Raw genomic sequence first — 20,815 nt, 5'->3', positions numbered from 1 at the left:
GATTCATTGCCAACGTAATTCTGACCACAAAGTACCCTCAAGAGTGCCAAAACACCTGTTTGGGAACCACCAATAAAAATCAAAGGCACCAAGTCATTCCTGCAAAATGTTTCAAACTCAAAAAGCAATTCAAAACCAAATGTAAACATTATATCAGACAAAAATGGCTTTAAGTGTTAATAAATTATACATACATATATATATATATCCGTCTTCAAAAAAGTTAATTGTATAGCTATTTTAGTCTTGTGCTCAAGGTCCTGACAATGCCTTTATTATAAAAAAAAAAGGTTTCTATAAATATCAAGTTTTTAATCTGTAAATATAGTTTACTGTACAAACTCTTGGTAGCAGCATTCCATTTTTTAAAATCATCTTATACTGACAAACACTTGTCCTTTAGAGTTCATTATGAAATTTTTTTATTTATGGAATTGTGCATCATTTTAGTAATCCTTATGATGGTAGCAGGGTGGAAACCTTACGTCTCTATAGTCAAAGTAAAACAAAAGAAACGGAGAGAGAATTATTTTCCCCCTCAAAGTCAAAATGGCATCTTTGCAGAAAAAAAATACTGGATTTAATTTTTGTTCTTGCGTCAATGGTAACTTTTAAAAGTCATTGTTTATATGTTCCCAAGAAACACTAAAACATGAAATATCAAAATACGTGTACATTGACAGTTCATAAATGCATGGTAAAATTTCACATGCATTCCCTTGATTTTAGCTCACTGGGCTGTGCTTCAACAACCAGCGAATAATCATGCTTTTCCATCCCGACACAGCTCGAGACACCGGGGGTAGGTGAAAGCACTAAAGGCGCTTTGATGAGCCTTTCGTCTCCTATTGGAGCAGTAGAGTAAGAAATCACGGTGAAAAGGGCTGAATGGCGGGCCACTGGAACCCTGTCCCCTTTTGGTGTGCCTTAATTCCTTCGTCTCTTTTACCCTCATCCAATTAGTCCAGTGTATTAAGCGGTTTATCATCTCATAGCCTGCTATTCAGAGAAACAAGAGGAGCACTTTGCAATAGGGCCGGCTTTCCTTTTGACACCCACGGGTACTTACATATTCTGCGATGCCATGAATAATAGAGAAAGAATAGGGCACTAATTCCCTCATCAAAGAGAACCTTGTCCACCGCTTTGCTCAACACCACCATTCTGGTCAAAAAGACAGGCAATAAAGCTTAGCATAACAAAAATGAATCATTCTTATTAGCTTAGTGGGGTAAATTAATGCAAAGCCTCGTCTGCATTGAGTGGCCCAGTTTGAAAACAGCCTCCGCGGGCACGACAAAAGCGCGTTCGCGTTTAAAGGAATGTCCTGTTGAAAGCCCCACATCATGCGATGACTTAATCTCGTAAAAGTGCGACATAACAGATGCAGGTAGTTCCCGAATGTTAAGTTTCGTTCCGGAGTGCACATTAAGATAAATGTATATATAGGCCAATATGTGTTTAATACATCAGCAGCAAAGGCCTACAACGCGCAAAATGCCTTCTGTCAAGCTGCGGACAGAAAGTAGCTCTTAAGTGTTGCTGCACTCTCCAAGGTCAGTGCCATTAGATGCAGCCGTTTAAGGCGATATTTTTTTTCAAGCATGGCATTTATGGAAATTGACATCTGATGAAATGGTTTAAGACATTGTTTAACTGTCATTATAAACACATGGAATGAGCGAGTGAAGCACCACATTCTTAAAACAGACTCTATTTAAGTGGACTAATCTCGCTTTCACACACTCTTGGCTTGCCATTCTCCAGGTCTTGAAAATGGAGCCTTCCATTTGGAGAAGTTAACTCGCCCTCTTCAAATGTGTAAATGTCATCACTCCCTGCAGCATGGTAAAATAAAATAATCAAACAGGGTGGGGAAGGGAAATGTGAACATTTTATGAAATACTTTTATTGATGTTTCAGTATCAAAAACTATTAAGAATCTTGAGACACTTTTATAAGCAATAAACATTCAAAATATGCAACACAAGCTGCCACAACGATGCAATCTGTCTAATATATTTGCAACATACCAGCTGAGAGCATTTGAAACACGAGTTCAATCGTTCAAAACTCCACAAATCACTGGCTACCTCTGTATCATTGGCTAATTGCTATGCTGTTAAAGATGAAGGGAGTAGTAGAGAAGTCATTACTGAACTAAGACCCCTTCAAACCGCTACAAGCCCCCCCATGAACTTGCCTGTCATTACCCCTGATTGTTATCTCTAAAAACCCAGTGTGTGTGTGGTGCTACCGGGGGAGTGGGGGGCTGGGTTTATGTTGAGAGCGTCTTTAGCCCCTTATCATGGCCATTTTACCACAGATTCATCATCGATTAGACCTGGACAAAGGCTAAATGGGATGGGACACAAGAACACAGATTAGAGCGAGAGACAGGTGCTCAAACATGGAAAGGTTTGGCGATTACATGCAGATTGACTGTGAGATCGTCACCTTTGACCTTAATTCACGTCCAAGCCGTCAGGCACAAAAACGCTGTCAGGGATTACAAATGCAAAGCGAGTGAGCTAGAAAATAGCATAGTTTACAGAATCACAAGGTGTATTTACAGCAGACAGGAATTAAAAGATGAAAACACAACATTGTACAGTTTCTCTTGGTGGGAGGATAGGCATAAATATTATACCATATCTGATTACCCAGGTTCACTTCAGGACAGTTGGTCAATACTTGAGAGCTGTAAAGGCCTGGAAAAGTTTGGCGAGGTTGACCTCAGAGTATCCGCTTGTGGAGAGGACATTGTCTGTTACATCCTTCAGCATTTTGTACACATCCTTTTCTTCTTTCCCGGCATTCTTGAATTTCTCTGAGAAGAGAATGAGACAAAATTTAAAAATCACCTCTAAACTTCTAAAACCTTTTGATGCCATTATGATCCCCTTGTTCTTTCCTAAAACAAAAAAAGAGGCTATATATTTATTTTCAATATATAAACAGCCATTTATACTGTATCAAAAATAAATCAAAAGCATTATATTATAAAAGACAATATTACATTACTAACACAGTTCTGTGATTTTGCTAAGACCAAACTATTGAAATAAAATTATGGAAAAAACATTAATATCAAATTCACTAGTAAGGCTCTACTGAAAAGTACAAGTAGTGTATACCAAAAAGTTTTGATTATACTAAACTTAATATATTAAAACAGTATTTTATGAAAGTACATCACCATATGACATTTGTCCAGCCATACATTTGGTTACAAATATATTTTAATCATATTGATTTACTTCCACATACATTCAATTCCAAAACACACAAGCCCGGTAGCAGGCAGGGCTGGAGTGGATCCATAACGAGTCAAAACTGATACGAAAAGAAAAATATCAGTCATAATATCGAACTATGCTCACGGACTTGAGGAGGTCTATCAAGTATCATTTCAAATGAAAGTCTTTGAGAATCGATAAGGAACCAGCAATCCAGGCAGTTTGAGGCTAGAGCGCTGGCGAGATGGGCTAGGTGTCTGCAAAAGCTAAATAGACTCTTCTTCCAGTGGGCCACGGGGTCATGCAATCGGGTCAATATCCAAGGTCATTTATCCCATCAGGAGGGCCTTCAATACCATAGAGACGATAGAGGAGTCACCGGCAGGCTAGCAGGACTGAATGAGAATTACAGACTGAATCAAAAGCCTTTAACCAAAGACTTTTGTTAAAAGCAAGTCTTTGCTTTGAGAAGAAAGAGCCAAGAGGAGTATTTACATGAATGTACCTTGAGAATATGTAAATGCCCAGGCTGAAAAATGACCCTGCACCTTTTATTAACACAAAACGTTTTTTATACTTGAAAGATGACTGAATCTGTGCCTCCTAAATGTTGCTGAGCACCCAACTGGTGGTCTAGGACTCAATCACAGTCCATCTCCATTAGCAGGTGTAGTAGAAACAGAGTTGCAGAGTTGCCCCATGGGGGAAGAAAGGTCAATCGTAGAAAGTGGTCAAACACGAACATCAAAAAAGGGGGATAGCATTCCAAACGCACCATCTGCAGAGCCGCTTACCATTATCGTGCACACATTTTTACCTCTAGAAGAAGAAAGAGACGTGAAAGAAAACAGAATGCTGGCACATGGAATAGGGAGAGGGGGACCATTTACCTGAGGAAAGAAAGAAAAGGGGGGCTGAAGAAAGAAGATGATGCATAATCAAGGGAAAGCAATCATGTCATCATTTTTGAAAGGTGGGAGAAAATAATTTTTTTCTCTTTCCCTCTTTCACCTCTTCTCTTCTTCATTCTTTTCCCTCAATCACTGTGTGCAGAATGTATAAAAGAAACCTAAAAGCCACAGAGGTTGTCAGAGACCTTGCGTTCCCTCTCAGCCCGGCAGGGGTCGCGTTTAAAATAAATAGCATTTTTAAGAGGGAGAAAAGCTGTGAAGAGATAGTGAGGGATGACGTGAGAAAAAGAGTGGAGCAGACAGCATAAGAAAGAGGAATACGGAGCGAAAGAACGGACGAAAAAAAGAGAAGGCAGCGGGTGCGACAGGACAGCGAAGACAGTCCGGAGAGAGAGAGTGTATCAGCTTCCATGTGCTCTAACAAGGTGTAAATACAATAACAAGCATGTAATTAAGTGAGCATGATGAAGTTAATGGGGATCATACATTCCATTTGGGCTGCTTATGAATATTCTATTAGATGTTATCAGGCAGCTGGAATAGCTTTTAATTTAATCATCATTCCGAGCAGAGAAAAGTTCTTTGTGCGAGTGTAATTGCACAGAATGAATAATTGATTTGACAATCGCACCCGCGGATTTCCAGCAGCTCAAGGCAGGCAGAGCGTGGGGGAGGAGGGCTGGGGGAGGGCACGCGCGTCGTGCCCTGAAGAGGTTGCCGAGGAGCTCGCCTGCAAATTGAGCACTATCAGTACACAGATAAAGGACAATTTCTATTTTATCAATGCAGTGAAATTACATTACTGCCTGAACATAATCACACTGCCCACACTTAAGAGGAGACCAGGCAGAGAGGGAGAGCGAATTAGAAAGAGCAAGAGATACAGAGAGCGACAGATGCAGTGAGCAGGAGAGAGAGGAGGAAATGGAACGGAGGGAGCAAAAGGGCTTGCCTAAAAGACGTTATGAATTGCTCTTCATGAAAAGAATGAAATCAGAGTTCAACATGATTTGAAAGTCATTGATATGGGATATCTAATTTTTTCGAAACTGCAGAAAAAAACTGTTTTATTATGGAAGGACTCCCGCCGTGCATAAAATTGCCTCCACATTTAACTCAGTAGCTGCAATCAGGCGGAGGACTGTGGTTTACATGTAGATCAGACTCGGAGTCTGCATCTAAATGTCTCTCATTTCTCACACGCGTATGCGCCGATATACACAAAGAAAAAGCACCCCACGCACGCTGCGTGCAGACACAATGCGTGTGTGCGATATAATCCGATCACGGAGCCGCTGAGAACGTTGGCGAAGGAGGTTGGACAGGAGGATCATGGGAGTCAAACGGGACATTTTGATTAATTTTTACTGTCAGAAGGCCAGAGACTGCAGTGGGTCTGTAGATGTATGTTACAGTACAATTTGCCCAAAAAGTGAGGTATAGAGGTGCCTTCAAATTTAATGCATTTAATGTCATAATTGAATAAAAATCAGTTGAATGTAATATGTTAAATTTACTTAACTGGTTGGCATGTCAAATTTGATATTGCATTTTGTTTGGTCGGATCTCTAAATGGCTATTCTGAATATGAACAGTAGCACAAATGACTGTTCAATACACACAAAAATATTATTTTGGAAAAAGAAATTAGACAAAGTTCATAGGTATAAAATATATCTATAAGCAAACATACCATCACAATTTATTTAATATTATATATTATAAAAAAAATAAAAACTAAGTGTTAGAAATATACAAATCAATTCAAAGACAATATGTACTATAAAAATATAAAAGTGATGGAAATTACACTATAAAATATTCTTATATAATACATAAAATACATAAATATTATTTTATGCAGATATATGTAATAGTATATTATAGGGATGCAATGGTATCAAAATCTCACGGTACTATAATAGCTCGTTATGAAGTCCACGGTACAATATTTATTGCGATATAAAAAAAATAAAAAAAAGACAAATGAAGACTTAAAAAAATAATAATAATAAATTTGTACATTTTAAAGTTAAATCATTATTTAAGAGCTCCAACCCATGTTCTTAACTAAGAAAACTGAAGTCAGAAAAAAGTCACTAAATTGACTTGTACCTGAACTTTAAAGGGGACTCAACCCTCTTTTCAGTTGTTGTATAGGCTTCTGTCTCAGTCTAAAAAACATTCACACTGGTGTTTTAGGAAACCATTAGAATATAACAACAATTTTAAATTAGTTTTAATATAAAACAATTTTATATTAACAACAATATTATATTTATATTCCGATGACAGCCATATGTTGTAAATCAATTACACTGTAAAATAAATGAAAATTAATATTTCATAGCTATATTATTTTTGCTTTACATCAGAGTAGGGAAATTACAATACTTCTTTCCTAATTTCTGCACTTGAAAGATGTTAAAACCGTTAACTGTCAGCAATTCATACTGCACTTTTAAGGGGGTTTTTTTGGAAGGAAAACTCCAGCTTCAGTGAGAACAAGCTTACGTGTCTCAATACAAATCTAGTGAAATGCTGTAATCTTCTGCTGCGAGAAAGCATAACTGGTGGCCGCTGCTTTCCCAAACGCGTGCTAAACTCACAGCACATGCAATAACGGGTTCACTGCATTCATTGTGAACTGAGCCATTCTGAGGCGCAGAAAACACCAGATCACGATCGCCTGAACGAAGTGTGCTCTCCGCTTTGAAATGCACAGCGAAAACTTGAAGAAGGGTTTAAGCCATATTGTGATCGATTTTACTTCGTTAGAACAAGTAGTTTAAATATACTTACAGGGGTCATCGGATGGAAAATTCACTATACAAGTTGTTTGAACATAAATGTGTGTTGGAAGTGTGTGTATACATCCATCCTATCATGATAAAAAAAAACACCCAGTGTTTTTTTTTTTAAATCCCTATTTTTTAAATCCCTATTCAGGCTGTTTTGAGAGCCCTGTCAGAATGACGTAGTTCTGTACAGGCTGCTGCCACGATAGTTGATTGACAAGCCGTCTTACCTTAGACCCGCCCTGAGCGAGCTGTAAACAGTCTGACTGACTCCGGTGCAGGGGAAGACAAGATGTCTCCGATTAAGCGATTGAAGTGTTTAGATGTTGCTGTAATAATGAATAAAGCAGTCGTCATTTACTCCAACATCTGAGCCGCTGAAGAGGCAGAGGATTAACGTTACTTTCGCTTTGAAGTGAATGCGCCGATCCCCGATCTACATAAATGGATCTATGTTTGCCCGAATCATTCGTGATCCAGCTTTATCTACAGAAGAAGTGAGTATAAGGGTTTTTATGAAACTCTGAAAATTCGCCTTTCCTAATAATGTGCTAATTAGCCAGTTTCACGGCTGACGTTTAGTATGCTCCATAGATGTATAAACCTAGATTCCTCATTATCGACTGTTTCTATGGGCCAAGATATGTAAGCCATCCGCCATTTTTGAAACCGTCTGCGAATCTTTGAGCGCATTGACTGTGTGCGTCTACAACAGCAAGTTATACGCTTGTATATCTTTGAATATTCATTGATTATTATGGTGAATGCGAGATGGCTGACGCGTCAACGTAGCTGGAGCGGTCGAATAGGGAATGACATATCTATGTTCTGCTCGTCACTCCACTGAAGAGAGGGCGGAGTCAGCAGAGCTCACTAGTATTTAAAGCAACATGGACTAGATCAGCATGCTGAAAACAGAGCTGATTTTGACAGGGTAAAGAATGTGTTTTTTACGCTACCATTGAGAAATTTTAACCCAAGTATGTTATAGACTTTTCATTAAGACCCTAATGAATCATATCAACTTGTGTAAAATGGGCATCCGATGACCCCTTTAAGAAACTTCACTTTTTGCCCGGAAGACCTATTGTTTAATACAGCCATGTGACCACGATGATATAGAGACAGTTTTGCTATCGTGATATCCTAGTATATTACATTTATAACAGGGGTGTTTCCTCCGAGGAGGCAAGGGAGGCAGTGTCTCCTCAAAAAATTAGATGAGAAAATAATCAATATTATTAAACATAAATTGCAAATATTACTAAATATGGCATTAAAAGTATAAAAGTCACTCGTTTTTTATAAAGTAACGCTGTCAAACAGCGACACCCACAGGTAAAGTTACAGCGGAGGCTTGCCTCCCTTCGGTCCATAGACTTAAAGTAGAGACGCTAAAGCATGCGGTGACTTTTCTGGAGGCTCAGTGAAATGAATGGGGGAAAGTTATGCGAGAGGAGGCAATGCCTCCATCGCGCTATAACTGGATATGACCGGTTATGATTGGATGTGATTGGTTCCTGCGATAAATCTCGCCTCTTGTATTCGTGCAAGCTCTTGGCATGAATGAAGGAAATGATGGCGTTATTGACTAATTATAAAGTAAACAAACAACTCTCCTGCTTAGATATCACTGCTTTGTCACATCAAAATAAAACCGGAAATGGTCTGAAAACATGATGACTGCATCAGTTTTGAGTGAGCATTCAGTGTGATGAAATGAAAGATATATCTTCGTGTCTGTGGCAGTGTTTACATTGCTTTTATGACGATGATGACCCGAAAATAAGTTGACTATTAAAAAGAACAGCTGAACATCAGTTCACAAATAAAAGATATTGGTAACATTTTACAATAAGGTGTCATTTAATATAACATGAACAAACAATGAACATTTATTACAGTATTTTGCCTATTAATCTTTGTTTACATTAGTTAATACAAATACAGTTCATTGTTAGTTCACAGTGCATAAACTAATGTTAACAAACACAACTTTTGATTTTAATAATGCATTACTGGGGTCGACAATATAATTGGCCCGGTGGCCCGGACGTACTTTTAAAACCTTTTAAAACCGTCAGGGCCACCAGATCGCTCCAACCACTAGCCCGGTGGGGCCAGTAAAAATAATGCCTCGATTAAAAAAAAAGTCTAATTTCACATTAATTACCTGTGGTTCTGTGTTTTGATTTCTGTTAAATCGTCTCGGTAACCACCGCTAGCAGGTTACGTGATCCCGACAGCCTTACAGATGCAGCGGGTTTATGCTCGCTCCCGCGGTTACGCGCGCAAACTGCACACTGCTGCTCAGCACCTACCTATAGCTACTATTAAGCTAGGCTACATGTTTCTGAAACCCCCATCACCCGGCCAAACGCCGGGTAAAAAAGAGAAGGCAAGGAAGAGAAAATCACCAGAGGAATTGAGGGAAAGCGAAAGGGAATACGAAAAGAAAAGGCAGAGAAAGTTTCAGCCCCAGTGGCAAGACCGCTGGAATTGGCTGGGCTTAGGGGTGGACGATAAAAATGTCTCCACGATCTGCTTTTGAAGAAATATGGTAGTATCGTGCTACAGCACACATTATGTCAAATACAGTTCTGGCGCCGCGGTCTCTATATACTGTACAACACGACATACAGCAGTAGAGTTACTCTGACAGGACACTGCACTTATTCGCGATCGCAAAAGTACATTATTTGCACACAAGCCTTGCTGGTTAAATGTTTAATTCACGCGCTGGTCTGACGTGCGCTCATACACCTGAAGCACGCGCGCTAAAAAGCCTGTCTAACAGCGCCTGATTACTCAACTAACTTATCTTCTGCGCTAATACTGTCAAAACACACAAGGTTTACATACAGACTCAGTTGGTTATGTCTAAAATGAAAGTAAATAGTTAAGAGAGAAATGGATGCGTGCCTGTATATTAGATGCGTGCAGCTCTTAAAGGGACAGGACACTAAACATGCTGCCGCTTGTCATTAAAGGGATAGTTCACCCTAAAATTTAATTTCTGTCATCATTTACTCACTCACATGTTGTCCCAAACCTCTATTAATTTCTTGTGCTGAACCCAAAAGAAGATATTTTGAAGAATGAGGGTAACCAAACAGTTGCTGGTCCACATTGACTTTGATATGAAAGAACAATCCTATGGAAGTCACTGAGGACCAGCAACTGTTTGGTTTTCCACCTTCTTCAAAATAGCATTTATGTTCAGCAGAAGAAAGAAACTCATTCAGGTTTAAAACAACTTTTGAGTAAATGATGGTATAAAAATAAAACATTATGACAGAATTGACAGACAGATGACAGAATATTTATTTTTGGGGGAACTAGTCATGTAACGTTAACAAAACAACAAAACACAAAGAGAAAAATCACTCTATTCTTGACTGAAAAACTTTAATACAGTTGCTTTAGGAATCAGTCTATGTAGAGTTTTATTTTTATATTTGTTCATTCAATTTCATTGAATGCTCTGCTAAATACACCTATTGTACCTGAAAATGAAGAAGTTTGTTTTATTTGTATATTATGTGTATTTGTAATGTGTATCTTTGTTCTTATTTTTTAATAAGAAAGATAGAATGATGACAAAGATTTTTATCTTCGCCCACTTTGACCTAAATATCTGCCATGTCTTTTTTTTTGTTTTTTGTTACCTTGAAAGGCTTTGTCTTTCTAGTTTGGCTGTAATGCTCAGACAGCTTGTAAAACCAACATGACAAAGAATCGTGATAAAATCGTGAATCGTGATATTTCTAAAAAAAAATCGTGATATGATATTTTTCCCATATCGCCCACCCCTAGCTGGGCTACGATCAAGAAAAAAAGAGGTTTACTGTGAGCTCTGCAGATCAATGCCCACATATGCAGACAAGTAAGTTAGAGAAAAGTTAACGTGTATGAAACCTATGGTATGAACATAATATAATGAATTGCTGTGTGACTACGGAGAATGAATCCTATGCAATAGGTTTATTTGCACTTGTTTCATGTTTTTGCACAGTTTTGCTGCACTTTGCACTAAACCTACCTTAAAAAAAATTAATGTTATTCATGTTGTTCAAGCAAACTGTTCTTTTTCGTGATTATTGGGATCAATACCCGACGCGTTGACCTGGGCCAGTGAACTTCAAAAGACACTGGCCCGGAGGGCCAGTGGCAAATTTCCCTTATTGTCTACCCCTGCATTAGTAAATGTTGAAATTCATATTAACTAAGATTAATAAATCCTGTAGAAGTTGGCTATTGTTTATTCTTAGTTCATGCTAACTAAAGTAGTTAACTAATGAAACCTTATTGTTTCCAGAATATTGTTCAAATTGTTACTGCCTTTAGTTATTATTCTGGAATAAATATAAAAATGCATAAAAACACTATGAAATGTATAATTCGTATTAAAAAGATGAAATAAAATACAAAATAATATTAATAAAATACAAAATAATTATATTTGTTCTCTTTTTCATGTAATATTTATTTACCCAGGAAAATGTGACATCAAGTGTAACACACACAAACATATATATAAAACTTCCTCATTTTAAAACACCACCGCACGCCACTTATATAATATATACTACATATGTATATATTCATTCAAAATTTATTAAAACACAAAAAAATAAAACTGCATTTTGAAAGAGAAAAAAGTATAAAATACCGAACTTGAGATTAATTGCATTAACTATAAAGTAAAGCAAAAATAACTGAGATTAACGACAACCCAACTTTAAACATTACCGAGATGAAAATCAACTGGATCAGGCATTAGAGCATGTTAAGTGGTTTGAATCTGGCATTGTGAGTCGAGGTGAGAGGTGAGAGGACAGGTTACAGACAGTGATTTCCTTGGAAATAGATACTTGAGAAGGCATTTTCTTTCTTTTAACTTACTCTCTGTGTGCATGTGTTTGTGTGTGAGTGAGTGAGAGTGTGTGAGTGTGCATTTGTGTGAAGGGGGGTTGGGAGGCCAATTTCCATCAGTCTTTTCTCTTTGAAGGAATCAGGTAATCTAGTGAGGAAAAGACTGCAAATGGATAAAGCACTGACCAGCAATTTCACCATCAAGCAACAGAGGGATGAATTCACCATGGCCCTCCTTCCATCACAGCCCTGCAATGCATCCCAGCAGAACCAAACCACAGCACCACCCCTGGCCAAGACGACACACTGCAGCCCATCCAAACAAACTCCTTCAAGGAAGCGTGTAACTTTAACTCCTCTTTGGGCTTAACTTCCCAGACTGACCAAAAGGTTCATTCACCCCTTCTCATTGTTCAGACGCCTTCCAGCGACCACTGCCAAAGACAGCTGGAGACTTCTAACCTCCAGCCTCGGAGTCCAGCAGAAACGGCTCTCTCTTGCTCAATCTACCAGCAACATACATCTCCAGTTATCTAAAGCTCCACAATAACAGCGGAGCAGACAGAATAGGGGGAAGATTGGTTTTTCTATTGTGCTGCTGGTCTGGCATAATGCCCACTTTAAAAGCAATTCCTTCGTCATCAGAGACAGACAGAAAATCTGGCAGATACGACACTAAATGTCTCATGGTGTGAGGGGGAGGTGGTTGGTAAATTACGAGAAGGCGTGCGTGTATGTGTGTGTGAGGGAAGAGGACAGCTAAAAGTTTTCTGAACTGTACTTTATTCCACTATCGCTCCCGAGCGTTTCCATCGCCGTCAACAGCGGCGGACCACAGCTCAACCCTCTACCTTTGTTCGATGCGCTCTTGTAATCGGTGCAAATGCATTGAAGAAAACACACTTTGGTGGAGCAGCGTAACACGCTTCTAGAAAGATCTACAAACACAACCTTCTAAGCCCTTGTGTGGTTTATTGTCAAGTTATGATTATTTTAATTTGACCATCCAATGACACAAATGATTTGACTGGCATTACTAACTTGCTTTTAGTCTCACGCATGTATGAGCAAATAGATGAGACCACCAAAAGATTATAAATAAGAACAGACTGTAAACATTACTAACCTGTGACCACTGTAACTAATCAGCATTTACACTAGCTCTTCACTGACTGGTTTATGTGAAAGTCTCAATGGTGAAACCATTAAAAGTGTTTAAAGTCACAGCTGGCAGAGCCCCTATAACGGCAGAGTTACATCCCAGGGTCAAAATAAGAAACTGGACCAGGTAAAAGGAAGTACAAGCCATGCAGCCCTATAATTTCACCCCTAGACCCCTGTAAACCCTGCGGTCTATAATACAGTAATGTGTAGTATTATAGTGAGAGGGGAGATAACCGTTCCAAGGCTATACTTCAAAGCCTTGTGTGATGTCCTCTACTAATCCTACAATATACATGTGTACGTGCTGGAGCTACATGTACATACGGCACAGCGATAACAAAAGATGCGCGTGACACTAAATGCAAGTAGAAAGTGAAAAAGTCCAAATAATAAATGGAACAAACAAGTGGTTTCTGAGAACAATTGCGAAGAAAAAAAAAAGAAGAGGAGGAGGACAGGCGGAGTAGCGTCACCTCTCATTCCGCCTGGTGAAAATCAGGGCTAGAGGGTTAAAATCACTCCTTCAGGAATTAGAGCCCCGGCTGCAGTGATGGGCAGTGTGGCTGACAGAATGCCGCAGATTGGCCACAATTACTCGCAGAAACAACAGTCGGGAAAAAGTAAAGAAATAAAATTCCCTGGAGAAGCCAAGTCTATAATCATGTTAGGCCCCCGCCCCCCGATACACTCGGCCTGCTCCACATTCTGAGTGGTCATCTATTGATTACACATTATATTTATCTACGGCTCTCGCGCCCAGCTCGGAACCTCATCGGCACATGTAAAAATAAATAAATAAATGTATAAGTCTATTCCAAGAGGTCCTTTTTAATCAAGTGACATCAATCAAAAAGGATTGTGGGTAAGTAGCCACGGCTTGGCTAGCGGCGGCCGTGAGCGGTCTGGATCCTCCAACGACCCGCTGAAAACATATGCTCCATGTCCCATTATTTATGAAGGGCTATCCTTTAGCCTTCTCTCCAATTACTCGCCCTATCATTTTCCAAAATCTAAAAACTGTTTTCAATCAACATAGCCAGCGCTATTACCGAGGGCCTACGGGATGAGAGGAGGCTCTCTCTCACTCACTCCCCTCTTCCTTCCAACTGATTGGACCGCTTTGCATTCCGCACCGCGCCGTTCCGTGATTGAATCCGTCGCCTGAATTACGGCTGTCGACTCGAGGAGCTGAGGATTCTTAACCCAACCTAGTGGCCGCCTCCAGCCGCTGTGAGGTGTGTGTGTTCGTAAGTGTGCGCAGAGTCGGAAAAAAGTGCTGGACGAGCATTTACGGGTGATGTTTGCGAGCAAATTTCCAAGATAATTAGTGATAAAAGTCTTACGTCTATCCTCTGTCGACAGGATCTTTTTGAAGGCGTATTCCCAGTCGAAGATGAATCTGTAGAAGCACAGTTGGTTGTAGAGGGCTTTCTCTGAATACTACAATAAAAAACAAAAAAAGAAAACATTAGACAAAATATTACAACTTATAGGGTGATGAGACATACACAAAACTCCAAAGTAATGCTTCTGGGGAACAAAACAAGGTAAAAAAGACAGGTTAACATGATTTGCCTGAAGTTGGTCCAAGAACCAGGCTAAATAAAGGCCAAAATTAATAGCTTTCACCTATTGGTTCCAGACAAAATTCTCAGTAAAACTGTGCATCACCATTACAGGTATAACATACAGAACATTTAACTGCATTCAGCCATTTACTCCGGCTCTTGACTGATTTCTTGTGGACTTCCACTTCTGGTGGACTTTCACCTCAGTGCAAATTCCATTGCACTGAGGTTGAAAAGAATCACAAACCAAACCAATGCTTCAACAAAATAAGTGTAAGAATACTGGGTGACCAGACTAAATTCAGTACGTCCATGCAAACCAGCCACAACGGAACTAATAATGTTTAATACAAAAATTATTCTCCAAGAAGAGGACAAAGACTATGGTTTTTGACTGATTTTACATTGAAGTTGTCCAGTTTTTAAGGCTTTACATGGCCTTCCACCCACCAACATCACATAATATAATACATAATATGTCAAATTTACACTGTATTGAACATTACAAACTTGGTTAATGGTTGCAAAACGTACTTGTGACCAGTTTACTGGGCAATAAGGCATTTTTATAAAACTGGATTTAAATATTTCTATATGTAAGTAGTGGTGATGATATCTGTTCATCGTTTGTATGTTTGTTGTGGTTTATTTTTGCTTCAGTTTTTTGAAAAATTAATCAAATTAAAAATATATATTTTGTAATGTTTAAAATATATATATATATATATATATATATATATATATATATATATATATTCATATTATAAAAGACAAGGTATGTATTTGATTGCAGTTTTCACAAAAAACTTTTTTTTGGTAAAAAAAACCAATAAAAAACTAGTGCTGAGGGCCCTTTGGCACCATTTTAAAAACACTGTACTGTATCAGCGGTAGACTTCAACAAAATGAATTTAAGACCTGTTCATTATAAAAAGTAAAAGTATTACTTTAACATTCAAAGCTCTTTACCAATTCTTTAGTGACACTGTGGTTGCTGATTATTCCTTTGCATATTCAATATAACTAAAAAAAGAAAAGGGAAAAACCAATTAGCTAAAATCATACCGATGCAGTTTAGTACTACGTGTTATTGTCCCGGAGAAAATGAAAGGCTGAGGCGTAATGAGATTGGTGCGGCTCAATCAGAGAAAGCTGGAGAATCACCTGTGTTAATTACAGCTGTGGAGACAGGTAGTGTTTGTCATATATTCTCCACTTTCACAGACAAAGACAAACACACGCGCTCAGTCAAACCCCGAGTTTGGAGTCACAGAACCTGTGAAACTGTCTGATTGGCCGAAAACAGCCAGTGTACTCCCCACCTTCTCTCCTGACAAAAGCAGGAAACGGTGTTTGGTTTGTAAGTTCGGCTGTAATTACCGTTAGCCATGTGTCTAACTGCCAGAGGCGCACAGGTCGAGCGAGAGAATAAAAGAGAATGGGGAGGGAGAGAAAAAGAGAGAGAGAGAGAGAGACGTTCAGCTCTGAAATTACCTCTTTCATAATAGTTTGTTTTGATAAGGCAGCGTGTGTGGATCTGATGAACAACTGTTGCTGTCAATTTGATTAGCCATTATACTTTTATGTTAATTGCTGTTATTGGGTCACAGTCTTTCTGTGTCACCATAGAATCAGAGCGATGTGGGTGCCGGAGGAGTTTAGCAAGGGCTCTCTCCTCAGCACAACGGCTTTTAATTGCCCTCTACAGCTTCCGATGAGCCCAGCAGCTGTTGACCCATAATGCACTGGCTGGTCAACAGCCGTGCCTGTCGATTCAGCAATGTGGCCATAATGGAGCTCCTATAATCAGTGCCAGGTCGCCATGTGCGCGCGAAGGGGATCGTGAACTAAAAACGCAGTCCAAGAAATAAGTGGACGGACACGCGAGGCAGGGCCAGAACGAGCTTCACAGCTGTGCTGACAGGTGTCAAAAGGGGTGTGACCAAAGCACCGTCAAACGTTATTGAATTTAAACCCCCCCCCACCCCGCAAACAGAGGCCCCTCCCTTATGCAGCTTTGCTCGGCTCAATGCTTTGTTCCTGTACTGACACCATTTCAATTTTCTCCACAAATCTGCAGCATTTTCGGCCCGAGTGACTGAGGAGCAAACCAGCTGTGAAATTGCCTCTCTCCTGAGACCCCCCGTCTTATCTCCACCCCCTCCTTGATAGAGACGTGGCAGCCAGTGCTGTACCACCGAACCTTTGGTACAGCCCAAACGCAGCCTGCCGGAAGAGCTGGATGGAGGGGAAAAGAGAAAGTGTCAAGCGTGAGGCCTTATACTACGACCAAAGGGGTGTAAAAATAAAGTAGCTACGCTTAAAGACACTCAATGAAGATCACTGGCCAAACTTACGATGCGGATCGTTTAACGACTCCTTGCGGTCATGGTGCTTATATGTAAAGGATGTATAATATCCTCTTTGAGCCGAGAAGCAGAGAAAATGGCTACTCTTTCATAGATCTGTGCAGCTGCAAAAGAGAGGACGTGGAAAAAAAAAAAAGAAAAAAAAGAAAGACAAATCTCCAAACAGTTTTAATGAGGCTTAACAAAAAAAAAAACCCCAAAAAAACCTTCCAATCTGAGTTAATTTTATCGGGCTGAGCTGGAAAAGGAAGGCGATCGGCATCACAAGGTTTCATAACGAGTCAATATATGTAAATCTTTACAAGGCAAACACAGTGGGAAACAAAGACATTTAACTGAAGCGCCAGTTGATGTCTCCACTTTTTGTGCACATAATTTCTCCCCATTGAAAGGTATAATTGCCTGCTATTTGAAGATATTCATGCTCAATTTTTGAAATTAATTTCAATTGGGGGGAAATGTAGAAATGTCAGCTCCCGTGAAAGGGATTTGATTTCAATTATCCTTGCTCAAAGGACTGTGATTTCCAAATACACTTAAGCAAAATTATGACAAGAATTTTTGTTCCCAGAAATTCAGTGTTTAAAGAGCGATTAGACGATAAATGGACTGGCTTTGAATTGAAGTGAATGCGCCGGTTACCATCTGAAAGGCACTCAATTATCCCTGATTGCTCCTGTTATAATGTATCAAATAGAGATACCTGCTATTGCTGTAATTTGTGTGAAAATTAACATGCTGCAATTTCCACTAGAGGGAAAAAAAGGAAGCCCTAATGGGTGCCTGAACGTACATCAATAAAATGGAGAGGGAGAGAGAGAGAGAGAGACAGCGGGTGGGGGTGGTTGGAGAGATCTACGAGCAAGGGAAAGCAGCTGAAAAAGACAAACTGAGAGAGAGCGCCAGTGAAAGAAAGCAAGGGAGAGAGAGAGAGAAAAAATTTAATTTACTGAAAATATTACAAATTGCACCTGTGTACAACTCCTTCAAATTACCGGCCAATCAGCCGAGGGTGCCTATTACGCTTCCATTTAATCTGGATACAATGGTAGTCAATGTCTCTGTGTCCGTGGAGACGCATTGCTGTCAGCCAAGCTGTAAAGCCCAGAACGACAGAGGGACGGTAGAAGGGGTGAGGAAGTTAATGTTTTATTCAGCCGGCAGTTTAAACTGCCATCTCACCAGGCAGAGCGGAGGACAGCTAAGTGGCTATGGTGACAAGAGAAATTGTCCTTTTGGGTTTCAACCTGTCGCCACAAAACTAGACGCAGAAATAAAGCATGAGGAGGAAGAAGGAATTGATTGGTGGGGGAGATGTGCTGGTACTGGACGAAAATGATAAAGACGACAGACAGGGACAAAGACAGACACTAATTTTTGGAAGGGACATCCCTTACGGTGTCTCAAAACTGGGTTGAAGATGCTTGAAGTGATCACAGGATGAAGTAAGAGTGAAACACACCACATACAGGTTTTCAAGCAGTGAGTCCAAGGCCGAGTCCAACTGGAGCCTGGTTCTTATCAGAGGAAGTTTGTTAAGGCAGGAAGCGAACCCACATTGTGTCATACGGGTCAGACAGGCCCGGTAATATATAATGGGTAGAAACATGGGTGAAGGATGGGGGAAGAAAAAAACAAACAAAAAAACTGCACAGACAAAGCCCTGGGCCTAGGCATGGAGAACTTTCACAGGGTCCACAGCACCACCATCTGGACAAAGTGACTGTTTCTGTATACAAAAAAGTGTGCAGTACCTCAGGCCTCAGCGTGGATCTGAGACAGGCTGGACAGATCGGTCCGGACCTCGAGAACGCGATGGGTAGCCGGCGGGTTCGGTTCTGGCAGGCCTGATCCTCACACAGCAGCCAACCCTGTATAGAGAGAGAGGGAAAAAAAAAAAAAGATTCAAAAAGCTGATCGGCAGTGATGCATGTGTTCCTACATGGCTGCGGCCCCCAGGAGACAGGTCGCTGGTGCTTTTGCCCGTGTGAGGCCTCAGCCTGCAGCAGATGCAGCTGCCCCCTGCTGACACTGCCTTTCCTGCCCCTGTTATTACAGCGGGAGCCAGGGGGTAATGTGGGTAATGCCCTGCTAATGACGGAGCACTAAATAAACCCCTAGTGTCAGAGGAACACCTGTCCCTGAAGCATTACCACCACCTAGCCTACTATAGACTGGAGAAGGCTGAAAAAGAGAGAGAAAGGGGAGATAGAAATAGAGACAGGAAAATAGGGCCTGGTGAAAGATGCTAAAATAGATACAATATTAGATGAAAAGATGCAATATAGATATAAAACAAACTTCATTACTGTTCAAAAGGTTTTTTTGTATGTGTGTGTGTTGAAATAACACTTTTATTCAGAGAGAACACATTAAAGATTTATAATGTTACAAAGAATTCTATTTAAAATAAATGCTGCTCTTTTGAATTTATTCATCAAAAAATCCTGAGGGAGGGGGAAAAAAAATCAGTTTCCAGAAAATTATTAAGCAGCACAACTTTTTTCAATTGCACCAAAACAGCATATTAGAATGATGTTGAAAATCAGCTTTGAAGAATAAATGACATTTTAAAAGATATTAAAATGGAAACAAAGTGTTTAAACTAATATTTTAACAATATTACTGTTTTTGATCAAATAACTGCAACCCTCGTGAGCACTATAATCATGAGCACTAATTTTAAAAACACTTTTAAAGTCTGTTTTTTATTTCCTGAAGTTGTCAGTTTTTACATACAGATTTTATTATTTGTTATTTATTATTATTATTAATTCATCTATCTATCACCTCCTTCACTTACAAGGACATTAGAGAAATGACAGGAAATTATATGAAGAGGGTGGAACTGGGTCAAGAAAATGTTGCAAGCAAGGTTTGAACCTGTACGACCCACATGATCACCATGACTCTACGTTATTACATATTCCAGGTGTTAATTCAAATAACTTCACATCTTTTCCACAACTTTCCCTTTTTAGATCACAGAATATTGAGCAATGTTAACAATGTTTTGTTTTTGGTTTTCAAAGGTTTGACTTAATTCTGGTATGAAATGCTAGATTTATGCTACAATTAATTCCTGAGGGATATAATAAAGTTTGCTCAAGTTTCACTCAGAAATATGGCACATAAAGGTAAACTGGTTTCATTTGTCTCTATTGCCTGATCTACAAGCATCTGTGGATAAACTGGTCAGCTTATCGCTCCTGCTGAATCCAGAGATGAGTCTTGTCATCCCACCTGTACTGTCAAACCTGTTCAGCCAACATGGGTTATTGTTCAGACCTCACAGTATTATCGGAATCAACGACTTGTTTTAATTTCTCAATTAATCTCATCTGGGTGGCGTTTTGTGCGGATGTTATTTGCGTAATTAGCAGTAAGCCCAGGGGCTAAGGGAAACCCAGAGTGTGTAATTGAATCTGAACATATGTGAGCTGTTTGGCTTTCATTTTGAAGGGAGCGCCGGTGTTATCACCCCTCTGTTTGCCTTAACAGATCTTTTGTGTCTCTTGAGGCCCAAGACTAAACCAACAGTTCAGTTCCCATGGGCTTAGCAAAAGACTGCGACTACAGGAACACACAAGCCAGCTGAAAAACACACAAATATGTCAGTTTTCAAACAAAAAATTTAGCAGGGATGGCCATTAGAGACTTTGTCCTATGTACAGTGGTCAGATTTGATGAAAAGGGGAGGGATGGTGACTTTTGGCCATTTCACCGGTTTGCTGACCCACATTTTTTCATTCTAAATTAGTGACCCTCAAAGAGGCATTGGGCTTGCATACATGCAGACTTCTGAAGTCTTTTATTCTCCTCCTTGGGCACAAGAAGAAAAACAGAGTGGCAGTGAAAAAGATGGCATTAGCGTCAATGCACACCATAAAA

The 20,815-nt window shown here is 39.7% G+C and overlaps 1 protein-coding gene across 1 annotated transcript in view; it reads right to left on the bottom strand.

Moving 5' to 3' along the window:
- Nucleotides 1-1,876: 1,876 nt before the first annotated feature.
- Nucleotides 1,877-20,815, bottom strand: part of LOC306864663 (DNA polymerase alpha catalytic subunit-like) — a 58,285-nt gene continuing 39,346 nt past the window's right edge. Inside the window, exons 35-37 of the mRNA XM_079408807.1 lie at nucleotides 18,679-18,795; nucleotides 14,331-14,427; nucleotides 1,877-2,830 (exon numbers count right to left, since the gene is read on the bottom strand). Coding sequence (XP_079264933.1) covers nucleotides 2,688-2,830; nucleotides 14,331-14,427; nucleotides 18,679-18,795 — 357 coding nt within the window. The 3' untranslated portion in view covers nucleotides 1,877-2,687. The remainder of the gene's footprint in view (nucleotides 2,831-14,330; nucleotides 14,428-18,678; nucleotides 18,796-20,815) is intronic.

This window comes from Barbus barbus (genome assembly GCF_936440315.1).
Source record: "Barbus barbus genome assembly, chromosome: 46".
Lineage (NCBI taxonomy): Eukaryota > Metazoa > Chordata > Actinopteri > Cypriniformes > Cyprinidae > Barbus > Barbus barbus.
Note: the sequence above shows the minus strand (reverse complement) of the source record. Positions and strands in the feature narration are given on the sequence as shown.